The 22,870-nt window shown below is 42.3% G+C and overlaps 1 protein-coding gene across 1 annotated transcript in view; it reads left to right on the top strand.

Moving 5' to 3' along the window:
* Positions 1–21,593, top strand: part of DHRS3 (dehydrogenase/reductase 3) — a 64,233-nt gene extending 42,640 nt beyond the window's left edge. The window contains exons 6-10 of the mRNA XM_040084498.1: positions 15,372–15,515; positions 16,175–16,294; positions 17,003–17,241; positions 18,250–18,375; positions 19,507–21,593. Of these exons, the coding sequence (XP_039940432.1) occupies positions 15,372–15,515; positions 16,175–16,294; positions 17,003–17,241; positions 18,250–18,375; positions 19,507–19,591 (714 nt within the window). The 3' untranslated portion in view covers positions 19,592–21,593. The remainder of the gene's footprint in view (positions 1–15,371; positions 15,516–16,174; positions 16,295–17,002; positions 17,242–18,249; positions 18,376–19,506) is intronic.
* Positions 21,594–22,870: the final 1,277 nt, after the last annotated feature.

Below are 22,870 nucleotides of genomic sequence, written 5' to 3'. Positions count from 1 at the left end.
TTGTCAAGGAGACGCTTTTGTTCTGCAAGTAATAACTGATTTCTGACACATTCATTCCTTCTCAGCTCAGAACATGACTAGACCTGATCTGGCCATCCCAGAGAACATTAGTCCTGATAGAAGGAAAAGAACTAGTTTAAAATGACACGCTTTCAGAGCTGAGAGGACCCGATTTTCCTCAGAATCTGATTAATCACCCTCTACTTGTTTTTAACAGGCATCATCACCTAACATAATGAAATCTGAAAGCCTTTAAAATTAGTTTTATAAAAGAAATGGACACAGTTCTAACGTACATTACCTAATGCAATATGCCAGCAATATACTGCATTTAATTTGGCCTGGTTTTAAAAGACTCAGTGTAAAATTTATCCATATATATATTTAGATTTCAGTGCTGAGAAACTGTTGCCAGGTGAGCACCTGTCCCCACTGTGAATGCCTTTCCTGCCCTGTGGTGGTACCACAATGACAAACAGCCCATGTGTCTAATGGATTTCTGTGCAGTCATTTTGAAATGCAACAAAGTAAGTGACCATTTGGAAAAGGCAATCCTGACCTTGTGTGAAAAGGAAAATGTAATCTAAAAGGAAAGTGCACATTTTCTATGCTGTAGATATTTTAGTGTCATGAGAATATTTACCTGTAGTGCAAATATGAGGTTGTAAGTGATTAATCTCGCCTGTTGTGTGTGTGGTTGGAAAGAAACCACCATAGGAATGCAGCAGCTTCAGGGCCATGTTAAATGATGGTTACTTTAATCTTCCTTAAATTTAAGCACTTAATCTTAGAGTGAACTATTAGAGCGTGTCACAACTTATCAGCAACCAGAAGTACATGAGAAGAGCTGGGGAGTGAATGCTTTTCCATGTCATGCAAAATAATACATTAGTTTGAAACTTTTGGTAAACTATGAGAGCATAAATCTGACTGGGTGGCTCTACGGTCTCCAGAAAGGCTTTATTTCTCCAAAGATTACATCCTGACGGCAGCTTTATTTCATGGCTTCCTGTTGGCAGCTCCCTACTTTGTTGATTGGATTTAAGGATGGGCAGAAGAGCCCTTGTTTGGAGTCCCAGGCTGCGATGGCATGAAGCCTGTGCCAGGTGCTGGTGCCAAGGCCAGCAGTTGGAATAACATGCTGAGTAAGTGTCTCTGCCTGGCAGGCACCACCAGAATTTATCAGCTCTCACATCTTTGGTGTCTGTGAAGCAGCTTGGGCTGGAGCTGTTTTAACTTAGAATTTGGAACATACCTGTCTTTTGTTGCTGGGTATGTTGTAAGGAGAATAAATAATGTTAACAAGAAGTGGAACTTGCAGAGTTATGGTCTTGTCATCTCCCATCAAGATACGGTGATGTCATGAGAAAGTATTGTCCCAATGAGACCATGCTGTGTTGGCACACCAAGATCCAGCACTTTTTAACATGCTGAAGGTCTGGCATCAAGACAGTTAAATGAGGCTTCCCACTAAATACAAGGACTGTGCCAATGCTGTAAAAAATCTTAACGTTTAAAAGATGAGATTATATATTAATGTCATTGCAGTGCCTCAAAAACTGAGTTCACACCAAAAACTGTTTAGCATAAAGAAACTAAATGTGCTCTGTAGGAACAACAGCAAAAGATGATGCTGGCCTCAGGGTTGGCAGGGATAAAATAAATAAATTTGACAGTGGAGATAAAAACCAAAAAGCGACAATGAGTACCAACACAGAACTCTCTGCTGATTAAAGCCAGAGACTGCAGCACCACTCTTTTAGCCAGTTTAAAGTTTTGGAGGAGGCATCAGAGCAATGGAAGTTCTAAGGTGGGGTTTGGAAAACAGAACTAAAGAGTTTTGAAGAGTGTTTAGAGAGGTGCAGGAAGTGCGGTAGAAGACTCACAGGTTGTTTTAAAAATGAATGCTGGGAGGTAAAGGCTGCAGTAGAAGGCCTGATGCTAAATGAAAGGTGATGGGAGTATGGGTACAGTGAAAGTCAAAACAGAGGCTCAGATCTGGCAAGCTGGAGGAGGAGGCAGTAAAATTCCAAATGAGCTGACCTGGTCAAAGCAGTCGATGAAATGTTTGATCTTGAGCAGGAGGTTGGACCAGAGGACATCCAGAGATCCAGAGTCTCAAACATAGTCTGATTCTCAGTCTTATTTGTACCACAGGAAGGAGCAAGGTGGATTTTCTGAACTCCAGGGCTGACAGGAAGGTTTTGGGATATGATGTTTCACGCCATTTATCTGAAGTGATTCATCCCTATTTTATTTGCGTCGTTTCATCACCTACAGTGACTTGTAAAAAGTGCTGCTCTGTATTTGTGTTGCATTTATGTCATGGCTCTGGCACAGGCTAGGAAAAAGTCTCAGATTTGTAGAACCATTTCCATCTGAAGCACTGTAGGTAGTTTTTACTGCATTATAAAAGAATCAAACATGCTGTTGAGCTAATGTCTACTTTAATTAGCCAGGCACACCAATTTGCTTTAAGAGTGACCATAATTCGTGCATACAATCCCAATAAGCATTTGATTAAAACATTTTAAAGGAAGCAAAGATTTTATTATTCTTAAGGCTGCTGTGGAAACCTAGTTTATTAGGGTGATACTATGCAGTGGATAGTAAAATTACAAAGGAGGAATTTAGAAAGCTCTGAATAGACTCTGAATTCCATTTCTCAGAGAGATCAGCAACATTCAAAGTCAGCATATCAGGAACTGTCTGGTTTTACATCCAACTGCCAAAGCAGAGACCAGGAACTTGGCCTGACGGTAACCTGAGAGGAATGAAAGCATTAAGGCAATTAAAAAAAAAAAAAAAAAAAAAAAAAAAAAAAAAAAAAAAGTAGGACAAATAGGTGATAATGATGAAGTTCACAGAAGCAGCCAGTTAATGAATTATACAAGAGTGATGGGGAGGAGAAGAAAAAAGGTAAGAGTTCTCTTTATTTCCTTCCCATAAAATCGGACAAGGGTCTAGAAATTTGGTATCTTTCCTTCTGGGCGGTTTGAAAGTGTCAGCTAATGATTATTGAGTATTTAATTTTCAAGTATAAGTTTGAGTATTTGTTTTAAAATCCTCTAACAAATGCTAGTTAGTGTCTAGTGTTCACTTTCACTTTGATCCCTGTCCCAAATTGAAGACACAAATCTAACACAATTGCTGCTTCAAGGTTTTCTGCAGGAAAGGGAGACTGAAAAGAAAAACTGTTCAAGACAGAGAGCTACAGCCTCAGAGCTGACCACCGAGAGAGAACAAGCTCTGGCATTTTTAAATCCACGCTTATCAGGAATATAAAGCAGAAAATTTTTAGATATTTTTTAGCTGGGCCCAGACTGTGTTCTTGAAAGCATCCTGTCAACATCCTGAAGAGTCAGACAAGTCAGACCCAGGCACTGCCAGATCCATTGGCTGATAACACTGACGCCAGCAGAAAAGGGTCAAATACATGTTGTTTGACCTTTGTCCCAGTGGGGATTAAATTGATTCTAATTAATAGACTTGGGAATAGATGGGTACCTTGGCAGAGTTTGTAATTAATTTAAATTGTTCATCCCATTAGCTTAGCCATAAACTATGCATAATTACAATGGGATTTTGTGGACAGTCACCCTTATGTTGCCACCTTCTTAATTACGATTTATTGACTGCAGTGCTTATTTGTTTTGGTTAACACAGGGATTTCTGTTGTCTTTACACTGCCTGAGCAAATGTGTCAGTGCTCCATTTATGGCAATCCAATCATGGTTGGAAGCACAGATGTAGCTCTGCTGAATCAGTTGTGCCGTAGGTGTGTGCCTGTGAGGTAAACCTGGCTCTCAGTGTGTAACCAATTGTACCTCTGGTACACTTAACCAACATAAAATTATACACATTTTGAGGTGATATAAAAATGATGCCTGGAAAGACTCTGTCTGTGATTACCCTGTAGTATGACACAGTTTTAGCTACAGATTAGAAAGATTATTTATAAAGGTGAGGTGGCAGTTGGTGTGACCTGGCTGATAATGTATTTCTTCCCTTATCTCATTGGAAGAGCCATTTAAAATAGGTGCAAATGGAGTTCAAACTTAACTTTTCATTCAGTCATCTTCTCTTCTCTTGGGCAGCACAGGTGTATCCATGGGCACTCTTTGTCATTTTGGTAGGTCCTCTTTCCCAGTAAGTCCTGGACTAGAATCCTGCTGTGAAAACTTCTGTGAGTGCTGCCTGTATCAGAAAGTCAAACCTCAGGCACTGAAGATCTTACTTCAGTGTTTCTTAGAAGCTCCACTAAAGATGAAATGTCTCCTTTATGGCCAGACCTACATTTAGAAGACAGGAGTGACCACTCAAACAACTATGATCTTTTATGTGCTTATAATTGAGTTTTTTTCTATTTGCCCTTTGAATCATCAGGTACACCCAAAATTTTCTTTGTGCCTGAAGATCTGACAAACTTGCGCCATTTTACCTGAAAGCAGAAATTCTTAGATAATCTTTTTCCTGGACTTCAAGAAGAAACTCAAATATACCAGGCCTAAATTATGAGAGTGAGGAGTGTTGCTGTAAAGACACTGAGCCGTTCGTCTTTCCATGCTCTTCAACAGCATGGTTCAGCAATAACAATGGGCAGTCAGTTATTTTCTACATGAACATTAAATTAGTATTTGTCTTCGATCTGTCATTTCAGTCTCCTTGCTGGCAGCAAACACAGACAGCTTGTCTCTGATCAGCACTTCCCTGGGCGAAGCTTGGTGGAGAGGGAATGGAAAATCCTGACATCCCCTTTCAGCAGCTTGGTTTGATGTTGCTACAACCTCAAATTCCCTGTACCCAGCTCCTAAAAAACCTTCCCTGTGAGGACAAACTCAGCCTTTAAGGAGACAAGGTCATGCTTCCAAGAGGGATATTAAAGACATCCAGCTGGTACAAGTGCTTCTTTCCAAAATGGTAACAGTTCAGGGCTGGCTCTGGTCACAGTGAGCGGATCAGGAATTATGTCAGAATATTTCCAAGGCCCTTGGGAAATGCAGGAGTCCTGGCTGGCTGAACCAAGCTGTTTGATTTTGGGTTTGGGATATGCTGGTTGTGCAATGCTGTAGTTTTCTGCTTCTTGTTACTGGTTTGTAATCCAGGTTCCTTAGAGACCACTGTCCGTGCTGTGTGGAAGTAGGTTTGTCTCTTCAAAAGCAAAGTCTTTAGCCATCAAAAGGGGTTCCAGGGTCTATTCCCTGGATGGTGATGATGTGCAACTGTGGCAGATTGTTCTGTGACACCTTTTCTGATGAAAGGAGGGGGATGTGTGTGTGTGCACACGTGTGGGAAAAGGATCTGGCTCTTTGCATGTCCTTCAGAGGCAGAGTTCAGCAGTGGGTCAGCCAGCTCCTCCTGACATCACTGCACTTGTTTACAGCTCTCACTGAGCTTTCCTGATGCCTTTGACCACTGACACTGTCTCATCCTAGTCCAGCATTTGTGCAAAAGCAGAAATTTAGAAGAACATCTTACATCTATAAAGGGATTTTAGTTTCTCTCCCTCACTGATTTGAAAGGGACAATAAGAGATAGAAAATTCTTAACCACTGAAAATAAATTCTGTTTATAAAATATATAAAATTATAAACTACACATTTTCAGGTTGTTGTTGAAATTGTAAATGCACTAAATAAACAGAATGCTGCTTGTAGACTGGAAAAAGATCCATCTCAGAGGGAGTTGATATATTTGGGATGAAGTTAGAATGGTTTCTTTAGCCACTGGAATCAGTAAAAACAGTTAAAACACTTTTGGTTTGCATTTGAGTCTCAGATTTAGGCCAAGTGGTCTTACTTGTTTCAGGATCCAGGTTTCTAAGTGCAATTCCAACACTGACAATCCATCCCAGATCCCCCACTGCTGCACGTGGGGATTGCTGTCCTTCAGGCCATTACTTCAGTTGGGTTTGTCACTTACATTTCAGTGGAAGCAAAAAGTGAATGTGAGTCAACCAAAAATAGGCCTGTTTTTTTAGGGCTAAATTTCACACACTTTCTTGGAGCAGTTTGCAGATCCCCAATGCTCTGAAGCTGCTGGCAGGGAGGGAACCCTTCAGGCACAGAGCTGTGCTTGTGACTACCTTTGAACACGCTGAGAATCATTGTGCCTCAATATTCTATTTCTGCCCCTCAGCTCGATCTCAGTTACTGACCAGGTTACTTTATATAGGTTATTTTATTGGAATGTCAGGTTTGGCTCGTGTTCTGTGATAACTTAATTGGTTTTATGTTCACATTGAAGTGAATTAACTTCATCTTGTGTTGCAGTGGCCTGAAAAGCATGCAGTCACATCCAAAGGATGGTAACTTCCAGACAGCTGCAAGTTAGGAATATGCTAAAGCTGGAGTTGTGACTGCCTGACCAGCCCCTCTTGTTTAAATAACTACCATTGTGTGCTTTGATCAATTCTGGGTAAAAGTAATAAACATGTATATAGAGCTTTGTTTCTACATTTATATATAATTTTAATTTACCAGATCTGTGCCGTTTTTCACATTTTTTGAAAGCGAGGTAGCTACTTTATCTTAACAGTGTATTAAAATGTACTCTATAATCAGTGAAAGACCCTTTTTAAGCCATGCTGTACCCCTGGGGGGGGAGGTTGTGCTCTGGGAGCTTACAGTCCTCTGATTCCCATCCTCCTTCTTTGACTTAATAGACTGAGAGAGTTAAATACGTCCTGAAAACTGCCATTTGTACAACTCATGAATAGATTTTAGAGATTCTGCCCTGTTGCATAGCAACAGCCACCATTAAAAAAATAACATTTTGAAAAGCACATGAAAAGATAGGCAACCAGTTAAGCATTTCAATATTGATGCTTTCTTCTAAGCAGTGCCCTTTATTTCTTTGACTAAAATTCTTATAAGAAAGGTACCTTTTGACAGCTTTTATATGGTTTGAAAATATAGCAATTCTCTTTTTCTGGAGGCAGAGAAAGGCTTGTAGGGGAGCTTGTCTGGAGCAGTTGCTGGTGTTCAGTTTATACACAAATTTAAGGCAGGCTATTTTAACTCCAATACTTCTCCAGTAGCCTCACGGAAGAAGTTATTTTTTCAGTCAAGAGCTGCATCCTATTATGTACATGGATGATCTGGAGCATATTTTAGCCCTTTCTGGAGGGCAGTTTATAATGACAGCACTGGAGACATTATTCACCCTTTGGTTTCCATGGCTGTTTTTGTTGCAAACCTTCTCCCAGCTTAAACAAATTTAACCCCTTCCCTAGTTTTTCTTTTCAGTAATGTTTTGAGTATAGCATCTAATGGATAAATCTGTAATTTTTTATTATTATTTTTATAGAGCTTGTAGAGATTTATTATGTGTTCTCCAAAACAAGTGAGGCGCTGCTGAATTGCTCATCGTGATTTAGCTTAGAGCAAAACTGAAGGTGTTCTGAATTAAAGCTGACAATTCTTTAAACTGGTAATGCAGCATAACTAATGCTTTTATAAGCTGTGCAGGGTCTAGCCTAGGAGTCAGTGCTGTCCCTGGGGGGATGGATGCAGTGGCCAGCCCTCTGCGCTGGAAGTTAAAAACCACCCAGCATTTCAAGGTTAGGCTGCTCTGCTGCAGAATTCATCTCAGAAACAGAAATGCAAACTCTACGCAAGAATTCACTTCAACTGGCACCCAGGGTTCTTTAATTCTTTTACTTACATTTATATCGTCAGTTTTTTCCATTTTGTTAGGTAAGAAGGATCAGATTTTCCAGTTAATTGTTGGTAGAAGAGGCAATTCGTGGGCAGTTTTGCCCAGCCAGGTGAAGTAATACTGTACTGGAGCCACTTTTTAATTCTACGTGTCCTTTTCTCCTAACATTACCTTGTAATCTAACTTTCGGAATTTTTTTTAGCTTTCCAAGAACAGTTACTGTTCAGCGTAGACATAACTTTGCATTGTAGTAAATGTTTAACTCTCTTACATGAACAATTAAGCTGCCAGTTTCTTTACCTGGAGGGTTATATGCAATAAGTAAAAATAATAATGCAGCATTTTGGAAGAAAAATGTGCACACAGCTAACGTTCAGTGATGCTGAAATGTCCTGTCGGACTATCGTAGAATTTTCGTTATCTCCCTTAGAAATGTTATGCACTGACTTTGTATCCCTTCATCTTGTCTGGAGAGCTCGCAGGACAAAAGGGCTTTCTGCACCTGCATATTTACCCTCCTCACAATTTCCTGAGATCTCCGTGGACATTTTTATAGGAATCTGGATTATAGGGATGCCATGCCAAGCAAACGGAGGCGGCAGCAGCACACTAGTTATTTTTGCAGGGTGGAGTTTTATATTTCTATTGGTGGATGTCTCCAAAGCCTTACCTCAAATACAGAACTATTCGACCCCCTCTCCCCACCCCCAGCTACGCCACTTCTTCCTGCTTTGCAGCCAGGGAATTTTTTACTGCGGGATATTTCTTTGTGTGCTTTGGATCCCTGGAGCAGCGGCCGCTTCTCACACGTGGTGTGGCAAGACATTCACCATTAAAAGTCTGTCCTTTTTTCCCCCCCCCCGCAGATGCTTCCAGGGACCTTCCAGGGTGGCAGCTTGTGGCCACTTGGTGCTTTTTTTGTTGGAACGTGCACTCGGTTTGACCCTGTCCCAGCGTTAATGGGATTGTAAAGGCTGACTCCTGCCTGACCTCTCCTTGCAAACAACCCTCACCCTTCCCCTTCCTCCGCTGCGCTCAGCGGAGCTGCGAAGAGCTGCTCCCAAGGCAGTCTGGAGTCGCAGTTCGTGCTGCAGACGAAAGCAATTGGAAAAAAAACACTGGGGGGAAAAAAAAAAAAAAAAAAAAGTCAGCATGGGGCCACCTGTCCTTACATAGTCCTGACTGTGAGAACAGTGGGCATTTGTTCCCTTCTTTAGGGGGAGCTGGTCTTAAATGCCTGTGTGCACACAGAAAATTCAAAATCACACATTCTCTTTCCAAGGAAGGCCTCTCTTGAACAGCAGGCAGGTGTTGACATAGTCCTCTGTAATTTTTTAGGTGCTGTTTGGTTTCCCTCAGAGGGAAAAAAGGATGACTGGGGTACAACTGGAACTTGTTGTTTAGGTGAATAATGTTAATCCCATTGAGTGCTAAGTCAACATATGAACTAATAAAAGTTCTAACTCTAGACTAAAAGGATTGGAATTCACTTTTATAGTCGCCTTCTGAAGTCTCTTTAACCCTAACTTTTAATCTCATTACTATATGTTACTCCTGGACTTAAACCAGTTTATTATAAAGCCTGTGGTTTGTGTTTACCAGGGTGGCAGGATTAAATTTAAATTCAATTTTTACAGGTTTTACAACTGCTAAATAGTAATCTAGAAAAGCTTGTGTGTAAAATAGACACACAGGCTTACTCTCTTGAGTCTCCACGTTAAACATGCGACCTTTCTCGTACCTGTCCCCTACAGCTTTGATATTTGCTGTGGGAACTGAGAGAAATTCACCACTGGCCTGTTTTGTTTGCTTACCTTTACAGAAGTGTCACTAACAGCCTGGGTTAAGTATTTTGACCTACTTCAGGCATCACAAGATTCTTTTTTTTTCCCTTCTAAAGCGAAGATTGGCTTTTCACACTGCAGGGCCACACCTTTCCCCGTTCCAGTAATCAGCCTTGAGCTGCCTCTCCCATGGAGAGCTCCTGAAAGAACTTGTCTGCCTTTGCCTGGGGCCAAGAGAGGGGAAGGGGTGGAGGAGAAAACCCTTGTGCCATTGACAGGCAAAAGACGTGGGGCTTTTGAGGCTGTGGGATTTAGCTTCCCTTTCTCACGATATGCAAAACTCTGCCAGGATTATGGGACACACTGGAATGCATTTTTTCGGAGGACAGGCTGTGAGTTAGTACTACCAGGCTTTGTAAATATAGGGGGATAAGATTGGCATACTTCAGTGGATTATCTACACTTTGTACTTCCTAAAAGTATGCGGGAGCTGAGTGTTGGGCGCAGAAAGGCTTTCTGTGTTTGAACAAAGGTCTGTGCAATTACAGATACCAGCTCACACAGAGCAACTTTTGTTCCACTGGACTAGGAAGGAGGTTGAAAGGGGGAATGAAATGTGTTGACCTACCAACTACTTCCTATCTCTGCTGATCTGGGGCTGGGAGCTGTGGTTGATTTGTGGAGGCAGCAATAATGAGATCAGGCAGGAAGGGCATTGGCGTCTCTCTGAAGCACTTTAATCTTTCAGTGTTTTCAGATTATATCAGAGAATTGCTTCATGAATCGTAAAATGGAGAAACTTTCAGAATGGAAGTTACATCTGCTAATCACAACCCACCTTGTGCTGTAAAAGACCAGGAGTGAACAGTTCTTTACTCAAATACAACCCAGATAACCCACGGGAAGTGTCCAGAAATAGCAGATGTTTGGTGTCAGAAGTGCAATTGTGGTAGGACATGTTTCCAGTGCTGCTCCAGCTCACTGGAGGTAGAAATTCTAGCACAGGGGGTTTGCTGAAGGTACAGTGCCAAAATAATTGATGATGTAAAAGGGCAGCATTCCTTTGCCGCTGTTCTTAAATTGTGCTAGCAGTAAAATCAGACTGAACAAGTTAACTAGCCTTGTAAACGATGTAAAGTTAGCTCTAACCTTGTGTCCTGTACTAGGAATATCCTTCAGTCTCTGGAAGCATTGATCATGTGTTTATATTGTGGTTGATAGCAGCTTCAGTCTGGACCAGTTTATTTAAATTAGTGGCTTTATCTGATTTTGCGGTGGTCAGAAGCATAACTCTTTTTGAAGAGTTATGGTGAAAGTCAGGCTTTGGCCCTGCAGTCAGGCCTGGGGCTTTTGGCACGGAGGCAGGCAGGTCTCTGTTGGACAGCCCTGCCTTAGTCCACCAGCAGCAAAACCTTTCCCTCTGACTCCCCTCCGACCTCGGGGCAGGCCTCATTAGCAGATGAAATCCAGAGTTAAACGAGTCCTCTGGGAGCAGAGGATGCAGCGCCTGCTCCTCCAGCTGAAAGGATTTTCCTAAGGTCAGATAAGGAGTTCTGTGACTCCAGATCAACAGATAAGGTTTGTTTTGCAAAATTCCGTGAAAAAATCCTGGGAAAATCTGCACCAAGTGTGATGTCACAGCCCTTGCCTACTTTGAAGTTCATCAAGGGGAGGAGGGTGAGTAGAGTTCCTTCGTTATCATAAATCTCCTCTTCCCTGTGTCCAGCGGCAGGATCCTGCCCTGCTGCCTGCAGCAGCCTGGAGTGTCAGGGATGGCTTTCCCAGCCTACCTGCCTCCCTGGCTGCTGCCAGCCCGGGGTCAGGCCGAGGTAAGCGCGGGCAGGAAGCCTTGGAGCGGGATTATCCACCTCCCCAGGCTCCTGCCCTCGCCAATTTTCTGGTCAGTAACTCTGTGAAAGGAGAGCGTGTCTGGTGCAGCAGGGACAGGCAGGCAGAGGAGGATCGCGAGAGATGAAGGGGGAGAAGAAATAAGGGCTGGATTCTTTCCAGGGTGGAAAACTGTCTGTCCAAGAATTTATCCAGAATGCAAATTAAATATTCCTCTGTCCACTGCTGAGTTATGGTGAATGGGTGGCTGTGCAGCATCCTGATGGGCTGGGAAATCATGAACACGGTGCCTCTCCTTATTCCTTTGCATTTTCCTCTGTCCAGACAGGAACTTCTGTGTCTGTTGGAATCATTCTCAGCTTCCATTTGGGACACACTTACTGCCAATTTAGACTTACACTTAGAAAGGAAAGAGGAGACAGACCAGACTCTGAGGCCCATGTCTCCATGTCTACATTTGAAAAATTGTGCTTCCCAGTAAAATGGACCGTTTTGGAAACCACAGGTCTGGACTCCTCGTGAATACAGAGTCCTCAAATCCCAGCTGGGGCAGGATGAAGTGAAGTGATGCCTTTCTTGATGTTTACTGGGCAGAGAATAATATTCCTGTATCCCAAGGATTGCAATCCCAGGAGAAGTGAAGAACCAAGTGTTTGGGTAATGAGCTCAGGGGGCAACAGCAAACAGCCCCAGGCCCACAGTGGCTCATTAGGGAGCAGAAGGATTTGTTTCAGGAGCACTGAGACCATGGATGATCATCCCTGATGGCACATTTTGCAGAAGAGAGTGAATGCAGGAGGGCAGAGAACTGAGGAGTTGGTAGAAAATCTCAGGAGGCGGTGGGAGAGTAAGGACCTAGAAAACATCAGGGACATCAGAAAGCTGCTGTATTGCCTATGCAGAAAGACTAAACCAAGCCCTCCCTAAAGATGTTCAGGAGCAACAGAAGCCTCAACTGTGAGACAAACTCAGCAACTCCAGACTTGTCTTGCTGTAAAATCTGATGTCCTGGGAGGCTGGGGGGAGGCCTGTGCCAATTCAGTCTGGCCAGATGTAAGAGAGAAATTGAAAGTCTCATATGATCTCATAGGAGCAGTCGAGCTTGAATTTGGACCAAAAGCACATTGTATTGTGTTCTGAGTTTTATCCATCTGTAAAAAGTAGCAGAAATAATGGCAGGAGCCCTCGCTTCCCACTGGGTCATCAGGGACCTCTCACAAAAGAATGGTCTGTTATTTACTGCCTTTCTCTTACACAGGCTGAAGCCTTCACCTGAGTGTGGACAGTATCAAAGACACGAAAACTTCTCAGGGAAAGAAGTCAGTGCTGAAATTAATGTTGTCAGCAGGATAAGCAGCAAATTCTGTCTTCCCCAGATGGCCCAGATTTTAACGGGGTCACCTTGCAAGACTTGCCTATAGGATATTAAAGGTCCCAACAAAACTGTTGGGGCATAAAAAAATGTTAATTTCCAAGAGCTGCATCACAGACAGATGTTCCTTTGACAGGTCTTCCTTTGCTTAACTATTCTTCCATGTATATTTCCTGACATTCAATGCATCAGTGGCAGCTCCTGGGAACAGGAGGCTGTGTGGATGTTTGAAACAGATTGGAGTGAAGAGTGAGGGATCTGCCTTTTATTTAACAATAGCAGTGTGAAGCACTGCAGTATTAGATATGTGAGGGCAGTTTCCTGCCTTACACTCTTCTTGTCTGACACCTTATTTCTCTTTCTCTCCTCTTCCTGTTCTACCTTCCATCATCCTTCAAGTCACTTAATTTTTAGTGTGTGCATTGACTAATCCAACCCTGCAAAGAGGGTGACGTTTGCCCAAATGCAAAACTCTGTGGGCATCAGACTCGATGTTTGCAGTTGACATTTTGTGGTGGTTTTTTCCTCCCCTTTTCCACAGAGGTTTTTCCTCCCCTTGCCATGTGGGTTGTGAAAGGGAGAGCGAGTGTGCATGTGCTCACAGCTGAACAGTATTTTGTAAATACTTCCTGAGAGCTTGTGAAATTTCTCACATGTTCTTGATTTCCCTTCAAGTCTGCAGTGTACACATGAAAAATATTCCTCGGTCTAGCCCTGGGATCAGAAGTGAGTAAATAGCCATCAGTTTTACAAGCTTTGAGGAGATGCCAAGCCCTGATGGCCAAGGGTGATACGCTGGGACTTTGGAAGCCAGGCCAGTGCACAAGCTGCAATCTCAGCCATATGCTTTCTTACAGTTTTTAAGTGTGATCACAGCTTTTGCCTTGAAAATTACTTCCCCTGAGATAAAATTTCCCATGAAATGGCTCTGGCATATTTATACATGCTCTGAAGTTTCTGGTTAACCCGATTCGTTAGTGCTCTGGAGAATTTGAGGATATAAATCTTATCAGTCTGGGTGTGTTTATGTTCACAGATGTGCCAAAGACATGGAAATGGGATTAATTGTAAGTGTAACTCATTTAGGAAATGGTTGAGGATTTGAGTACCTTCTGCATTTTAGCCTTGCTCAGGTACACTGAAGAGCTCTTTGACCCTGCCAGAGATTAATTTTAGTACCAGTTATGAGATAAGCTTAACTAGTCCTTAAAAATAAGCATGTTAAAGCTCCCTGCCAGAGATTTGTTGCAGGGTAAGAATACTGCACACATAATTTTTTCATGTTTATCTTGCTGTTATTAAGTTATTTGCAGGGATTGAGCTGTAAGCAGTGATGCAATTCAGACCTTTTTCTTTCTGTTCTTTCAACTTTTGGAAAACTCAAAGATTCTTTAGTCTTTGAAGTTTAAGTGGGCTTATTTTTAACCTTTAAAAAATCAATATGCTGGTCAGATTCATACAGACTCAATACACAGTAGTGTGAGAAGGAATGATAATCCTGGATCATACGTGCTCAGAAATAGCACCATAATTTTGCATTTTCAGTGCAGCAACCATTTCTTCTTTCTCTTTTAGATCTTGCTCTTAGAGTCACAGAGCAGTCAGCTGATTGTAGTAACATGCTCCATTCAGGAATTTATTTTTTGCAGAACGACAGTGACTCACCATTTATAACCTTGATGAGTGCTGAGAAGACTTAGCTGAAGAGCAAAAATGATAGATCAAATCATTCATAGATGTCTTAGGTAATAGAGATGAAATTATATTCCTTCCAGTAGCCTTAAAAGAAATAGAAAATAAGGTTGTGTACTCATAAAAAATATTGTGGTTAAATCTTTTCAGCTGCAGATTAATGTTTGAAGGGCAGTGGTGGAAGCCCCATCTCAAACTTGATTTTGCCTCACTAGAAAGAATTGTACTGGACAGAGCCCCATGATGAAAGTTAATGAGCCTGGTGACTTTTCAAGTTACTTCTTTTTCTGACCTCATTGATGGTGTAGAAATGCAGATAGAGTTGGCTGGTTATGTCTCATTGTAAACCAAATCCATGCTCCATTATTTAAATGTTTGTTCCATGAATATTTAGAATTTCCTTTGTACAAAAAGCAGTGTTTAATTTTTACTGTGTTAAAAGGGAGTGGCAAGTGAAATCCTGCATATAGGAGCTGCAAAATAAATTCCTGCTTGAATTTTCTCACTTTAGAAGTCTGTAGTAGGATGAAAACTTGTTTGGAATGCACCTGAGACACCAGCCTGCAATCAGCATTCATTTTACAGCAGAGCAGATTTTGTCTCCAAACATAAAACAAGAAGTAGAGAACACACCAGATATTCAGGAAGGTCTGGTTTTAGGATAAATCTGTCATTCTGTACATGTGTATAGCAGTAACAGGGAGAGATTTGAAATGACATGATACAGAAAAATTCCCAAACGTTCCACATACTGGTCATGTTAGGCTTGAGATCTGATTTTTTGTTTTAGTTTGTGTTGCTTGTAAAGAATCTGTAAACAAAGGATCCACAGGTCCCACTTGATACTCCCCATGTAACAGAAAGTCATTGCTTGTCTTACATGAAGCAAAACAACAGCCCTGGCAGTGAAAACGCATCGAAGATTTCCATCGAACTGTTGAAGTCAGAAACATGCTTTAATTATTTTAGATATGAAACAGGAGCAGTTGGGCTCTAACAAACATTTCTTGCTGCAGATCATCCTGTGGGGTCGGACTGAGAAATGCCTGAAGGAGACCACGGAGGAGATCAGGATGATGGGGACAGAGTGCCACTACTTCATCTGTGATGTAGGAAATCGGGAGGAAGTCTATCGGCAAGCCAAGGCCGTGCGGGAAAAGGTCTGGCAGAACGCTCGTTGGGAAGGGGCTGAAGAAGGTGGGGGGCTCACTCTGAAGAAAAGGAGGCTCAGGAGGGACCTTCTGCCTCTGCACAACTCCCTGACAGGAGGGTGCAGCCGGGGGACGTCAGGCTCTGCTCCCAGGGAACAGGGACAGGATGAGAGGAAACAGCCTCAAGTTGCACCAAGGGAAGTTTAAATTGGATATTAGTGAAAACATTTTAATGGAAAGGGTTGTAAAGCATCAGAACAGGCTGCCCAGGGCAGTAGTGGAGGCACCATCCCTGGAAGTGTTCAAAAACTATGTGGATGTGGCTCCTGGGGACATGGATCAATGCTGAACACGATGGTGGAGCCAGCTTGATGGTTGGACATGATCATCTCAAAGGTGTTTCCCAACCTTAACAATTCTGTGATTCTGTGATGGAGTATTTGATGAGAAAAAAAAATATATTGGGAAAAAAGAAGGGTGACCACGCATTGTGTAAATTCCAGCTACCTGTGAGGTGATCCGAAGGATTACAAGGCCCATAGGAGAGAATGTCAAAAGCTATGAAAACAACGATGTATTTGGGCAATAATGGCTATTCAGCTCTAATGGAAATGGTTGATTTGTGGGGAGAGAATAGTTTGTCACAAGTAATTTGCTTTTTTTTGCAGGTGGGTGACATCACCATCCTGGTGAACAATGCTGCTGTGGTCCATGGGAAGAGCCTGATGGACAGCGACGATGATGCACTGCTGAAATCCCAGCACATAAACACCCTGGGACAGTTCTGGGTGAGATAAGCTCGTGTCCCATGTGCTCAGAGTTGGGAAGGAGAGTGACAGGGTACAGACAATAGGCCTTTCTAAGAGGTGCTTGGTAAAACCAGTCCATCTTGAAAACAAGAGAGAAAAAACAATGTGAGGGGCAAAGGCCTGGGGAAACAGGTCAAAAATAAATATAATTTTTTCGGTAGTACACAGTATTTGATGATCTTTATTCCCATTTTGTGATCTTCAGTAAAACATTTGATGACCTTATCAAAGCCCGAGCTCGCAGAGGAGTTTCCTGTATGGTGATGTGAAAGGAACATGCGAGGAATGTGGGGCTACAGAGAAGGGAGCTGTGAAACTCAGTCCATTTTGAATCAGACAGTAGAAATGAAAAAGAGCTTCTTGTGATTTCATCACTTAATTGAAGACTTTATCCCATGAAAGCATAGAAGGCACTGTGTTCAAGGCCCTAATCTGGGGTACTGCTTATATATGTGCTAGGAAAGACTTTTGTTGTGTTTCTACACAAACTTTGCCCACTTAGGATCTCAGAAAATGACAAAGCAACAAGGTCCTCTGCCACTCCTTTCCTGCATAGTGAACAGGACACTTGGGCTTGTTGTGTCTGTGTCACCTTACTTTTTCAATCAATGCTGGTTTTTTTGTATCACTGCTGAACAAATCTCTTTTTTTCTTTCCTTTTCTTCTTTTAACTCTCTTCTTCTTCAGACCACCAAAGCATTCCTGCCAAGGATGCTGGAGCTGCAGAATGGGCACATTGTTTGCCTGAACTCTGTCCTGGCCTTGTCAGCCATCCCTGGTGCCATTGACTATTGCACCTCCAAAGCCTCATCCTTTGCTTTCATGGAGAGCCTGACCCTGGGGCTGCTGGACTGTCCTGGAGTGAATGCCACCACAGTCCTGCCCTTCCACACCAGCACAGAGATGTTCCAGGGCATGAGAATCAGGTCAGTCCAGGGGAACTAGAATAAAGCATCTCATTTTAAATGAATCATCAGAATACACTCCTAATTAATGCTTCATTTAGTTAAGAGAATTTGATGTCTCATTTGGCTGCCTGGGAACAGAGGGTCACTTCAGGCCACCTGGGACTCATCAGACTGGTTCCCTCAGTGTGCTGGGATATTCCTGCAGCCTGTGCTGGGGGAGACATTGCTGCAGGGAGAGCTGGAGGCTGTTTTTCCCTGCATGTGTTCAAGCCATACCAGAGAGGCAGGGGAAGCAAACTGCAATCGAGGTCATGCAAAAGGACCAGTCTACAAATTACTTGGGAATTAACAGTACAAGTTCCTTCTTTATTCACTGGAATGTTTAATCCTTTCTCAGTGAAAGGAATGACAGCCACTTACTGGAGTGAGACTATCAGTACCTCCTTTTTACCCCTGTCCAAGAGAACAAGTAATGGCTGTCCAAATTAATCTTTTACGATGGCTAAAATCACCTGTTAAAACAGACTGTGCTCTCTTAGTCAAGAAAATCTGCAGTATCAAGCTATTGCAGGGCTGGGAAAAGCCTTCTGTTTGGTATTAAAAGCAACAGAGGAAAATATTTGTCTTTCACCTGTCAAGGATTTGAATCAAGCAAAGAGGAACAGAGAGTAAAAAGAAAAGCACCATCACTGAAAAGACAGCATTTGGCATTGGTTTGCATTCAAGTTAAGAAAAGCCCTGAATCAGGGCTCTGATTACTCTCTGCCACTTCTTCCTGAGGGCACCAGCATGTACATTCTTAACTGTTTAGCAAACCCAGTACTACTGGATGGAACTGGGCTTTCTGCTTTTGGGCTTTTTGTCTGGAACTGGAATTTTCTGCCCCTTAGAGACATAGCTGGTCCTGGGCTTGTTTGAAGGCCAGTAACCAGCAATAACCTAGAGTAACAGAACTTGGACAGTGACACCTTAAAGAAGCAGCTTGGTTCACATGAAATTATTTTATTTTTTGTTTTCTTTTTTCAGGTTCCCTAGTCTTTTTCCTCCTCTCAAGCCAGAGACAGTGGCGAGGAGGACGGTAGAAGCTGTTCAGATGAATCAAGCCTTCCTCCTCCTTCCATGGACAATGCATGTTCTTGTTATCCTAAAAAGGTGGGTATTTCCTTTGCCCAGGAATAGCTTGGCCACATAGGGAAGGTTGACTCTTGTGTCTTGGTTTTGACCAGAACTGCTCTCTTCATGCCTTCCCTTGAAAGACAGTCATGGAAGTAAAAGGAAGATACTTTCTGAGATTCCCTTTGGAGATGTTTTCTCTTTGTATAACCCCTTTTGAAACCGGTTTCATTCCTAAAATTTGGATTCCTGAGGTGTAAACTGGATTTTTCATAATAATTAACTTACACAGGTAGTTGATTGGGATTTATTAAGTCACTTGTTGGACTCCAGGCTTTTTATTGTGCAGGATTTCTGAGCCATAAGGGCTGGACATCCCACCTCAATTTAGAGAGCATTCCCTACGTTACATCAGTGAAACTATCAATAGTTTTGTGTATGATCAGGACTGAAATTTTAAGGTCCCTAAGGAAAAAAATCATAACTTCATATCCTGGAACAACCACTGAGAAAGGACATTCACTGTTGTGTTTCCATGACAGTTTGCACTAAAGCCTTTGGAAAAGCTGCTGCAGTCAGGAAGTGAAACAAGGCAATGAGACTTCTGTGGAAAATAATTTCAGTATTGCATTTCAGACAAGAGAAAATAATTCATAGTAAATGCTTTGCTTTGAATTTAAAATTTGGGGTAAAAGTTCCCAGAAATTCTGTCGGCGAGAGAAAGAGCTGTACCATTTTATTGTAAGAATTAATAGGTTATTTTCCATTACAGCAGCTGTCAGGAAATCAGGTCTCTATCCATACCTTAGGATAAGGAGGTCACATGCCTTGGAAAACCAGATGTCAGGTTAACCAGAGAATTGAGGTTAAATTGGTGTATATCAGAGTACAGTATTTAGAAGGAATAAAACATAATGGTATCTTCCAAATTACAGCTTTTACAGACTTTTTTTGATAAATATTTCTGTAGAGAAAGAGTGACTGGATGGAACTTTCTCCCTGTAGGCCTCCTCACAGCAGGAAAGTGATTCCAGTTTTGTCTGTGTCTCTCGTAGCTGATTTTTGAGCATTTGTATATTTATGTATGTAAATGCATATTTACATATGTCTCATTGCAACAGATTGAGGGGTTTGTCTCAGCTGTTCATTTTATTTCTTCTTCTACCCCAGCATTCTCCCCCAGGCAGCACTTGAAGAAATCCACAAGTTTTCTGGGAGCTACACCTGCATGAACACTTTCAAAGGACGAACATAGACCTGATGGCACAAGGACTGTTCTGCAGTGAACCCAGCACAAGCATGAAAATCCTACAGGACTGTGAATCAGCAAATCTTGGCTTTCAGCCTGTTCATGTGACTTGTGCTGCTCTGAGGCAACACATTTCTTACAGGTCATATCCATAGTAACATGACCTTTGCACAGGATTGAGTGAGTGGACTATGGACCCTTGGAAAGAAAACCAGAAAGTGTGAAATGTTTCTATGCTGTTTAATTCTTTAGAGTTCAACTGTTAAATCTACTGGTAGTTTTGATGTGATTTTTGTTTCTTAAGTGTCCGTGGGCTGTCTCAGTGGAGGGGCAGCACATCCCATCCCATCCCAAGCACACTTTGTGCCCTCTCTCCAGAGGAACTGCCACTGGTTTCATTGCAGCTTTTTGAATGGGGAACTTCACAATTACTTTAAAGAGCTAAAAGATACGGACATTTAATGGATGCTTCCTTCTCTTTCTTCACTTTCCATCCCTTGATGAAGCTGTCCCCAGCACACACTGGGGCAGGAGCAAACCATGAAGCAATGTTCTCTTTGCTAAAGGCCACCCAGGATTTCTCTTTCTGGGCCCCAAAAAGCTGTTGTACTTCCTCAGTGGAGGCTGGTCAGGAAGGCTCAGGCAGCAGAGCTGAGAGTTTAAATAGTGGAAGAATCTTTCTGTCACTGAATTAATATGTGAAGTTGTCATTCTGATTTTTTTTCTGTTCATTTATGATAAAATATAAATATATTTTTAGCATTAATCCCAGATTGCCACACATGTAGGCAGCAGCACATTGGGGATGAACTAAATCTAGAAGTGAAACTAGAGCCTGCTTGTACAAACATAGATTCACTGACATAATCCATGGAGAGGAAAATCCATTGTATCAATCTGCACAGTGAAGTGGAATAATGCTGTAAGAGACAGAACTGTCATGCTCACAAGATGTGAAATTTGGGAGCACATTTAGCAAAGACCTGATTAAATGCATTTTGAATTCATCTGGGAATAAACCCAATGTGCTTTAGGGACATTGAATCAGGCACTGATCAGCCAGAAGTGATAAATATACTTGGACTGAGGTGCCAGAAGCAGCTAGACATTATTTATTTTTGTAATGAAATATTCTCTTTGACAGCCTAGGAAGGGCAACACTGCATTCCTGTGCAAAATGCAGTGAGCAGCACATTGGAGCACTACTAACAGAGGAATTCATATAATTGCAGTACAGGAAGTAGCAAGTCTAACTGGAGACACCTGAATGAAGTGCCTTGAGGATGGATGTGTGATAAAAGGAGTGAATTTAGGGCTTCTGACTCAAATTTTGAGCTTTTCCATAGATGTCCTGTGTGGCTTGGAGCAAAATGCATCATCTGAAAGAGCACCCTGGCCTGCAAAGCAGATATTTCTAGTGTTTCCCTACCTCAGAATTGCAAGTCTGACTACCTAAATGTCTGTCGAAAGTTCAGCAAATTCAAATGCAGTGTGTTATAGAAAGGAAAAGCAGTATTTGTTCATAGACCAAGAGGTTCTATACAAAAATTTAGGTGAGGAAAAACCCCATATGCCAAAATACATCATCTCCTAAAAGACATCTGAGCAGAAAAGCTGTGAGCTTTGTTTAAAATACTCCTTTGGTTCTGCCACATTGAATGGAGACCTGCTACTGAGGTGCAAAGGTGTGAATGTTAAAATCAGGTCTGACCTTACTGCAGAGCACTGGATTTCTCCCTTCTGGAGCTCTCCAAGAGGAAGATGCTGCCAGAAGTGCCACTGTTGAAGTCCCTCTGCCTGGGTGAGGGTTTGGAGGGGCTCTCCTGCCTCAGTCAGTGCAGAACTATAACCTGGAGCACCGTGACACCTCTGAACATGTTTCCTAAAATGCAGTTTTCCTTGGAATTCCTGGATGTCTGAGGCTCTCTGGAGAGGATGAAAAGAAACTTCAAGCTCTGTGATTTTGAGGCTCACCCTAATAAATGCTTCCAGCTTTATTTTTTGTCAATTTTTTTGAGAAGCCTATCTCACTGAAAAGTCAAGTGCCATGAGAGGAGAATCCTTCCAGGATCTGCCTGGAATACTGAAGGTAACAGGTTTATCAGGAGAGGTTTAGGAGAGGAAGGTACAGTGATACCAAGTTCCCCTTGTGCTCTCTGATCCATCCCAGTTCCTCATTAATCCCAGCTGGGTGTGCCAGGCTTGTAGCTGCAAGAGCAAACAACTGTGGTGAAAGAGCAGTGTCCCCTTGAAATTAAACCTTTGTGGTGATATTCTGTTTATTGGTAATTTCCTAATGCAGAAGTGAGGTAAAAGCCCGCACTGGAATCCCCATTCATCCCTAAATCCTGTCCCTTAAACAGATCTGCTCTTTCCCTGCACCACACAAAAGATGTTCCCTATCTCCAGAGTTGTCTTACACACTAAGTGCTGTTGATTTCTTTCTGATGAATATAAACAAGTCAGAACATAGCTGAGACTCATCATCTCTCTCCTCTCATGCACACACAGAACTCCCTCTCTCTTCCCCCAGGGTCCCAGAGCGGCCAGCGGGTCAAATAGCAGTCACAGTGGGGGAGAGGGTTGCAGCAAACAGAAAATAATGAGGAAAACATTGACTTTGCTTTTCAGATAGCCAGGAAGAGTTGGGTAAGAGAGTTCCTTCCCTGGTGAGTGTTGTGAGACGGGACAGTCTCCATCCAGCAAGCAACTGCAAACGTGGATGGAGACACTGAAGACTTTTTTTAATAGAAAGGCTCCTCTGGAATGCTGCTGAGGTCTGCTGGGACCTTCCCACATAAGGGTAATGTTGGGTAATCCTGAAGTGCTGCAAATGTGGACAAGCTTTGTTGAAGCCTAAGGCCTTCTCTGAGGAATTTCCGCCTTTTGACTTATTTTAATTTTGATTTTCCCCGCTCTCTCTGCTGCCTCCTGCTCTCCACTGCACAATTATTTTCTTTTCCTTCTGTTTTCCTATGTCATCACTGCACTGTTCTGTGCCACCATCTTGAAGCCAGATGTCATACAAGAGTCTGGAGTAAATTGAGATCGGGGTATCCTCTTATATATGCTGGAGGAATCCAGGTAAAGCTGCAGAAGCAGGTCACAGGAGTTCCATAGGAAATTAGTTTTACTTGCTCCAAACTCTGAAGAAGTAAAAGAGTCCTCACTATCACTTTTATACAGGAGATTGCTGCTGGTTTAAAATCTGAATGATAGAGATAGTTGAGCTGGTCTGGGACATGTTCCCCTGACAAAAAACAAACAAACAAACAAACAAAAAAA

This window comes from Hirundo rustica, chromosome 22 (genome assembly GCF_015227805.2).
Source record: "Hirundo rustica isolate bHirRus1 chromosome 22, bHirRus1.pri.v3, whole genome shotgun sequence".
Lineage (NCBI taxonomy): Eukaryota > Metazoa > Chordata > Aves > Passeriformes > Hirundinidae > Hirundo > Hirundo rustica.
Note: the sequence above shows the minus strand (reverse complement) of the source record. Positions and strands in the feature narration are given on the sequence as shown.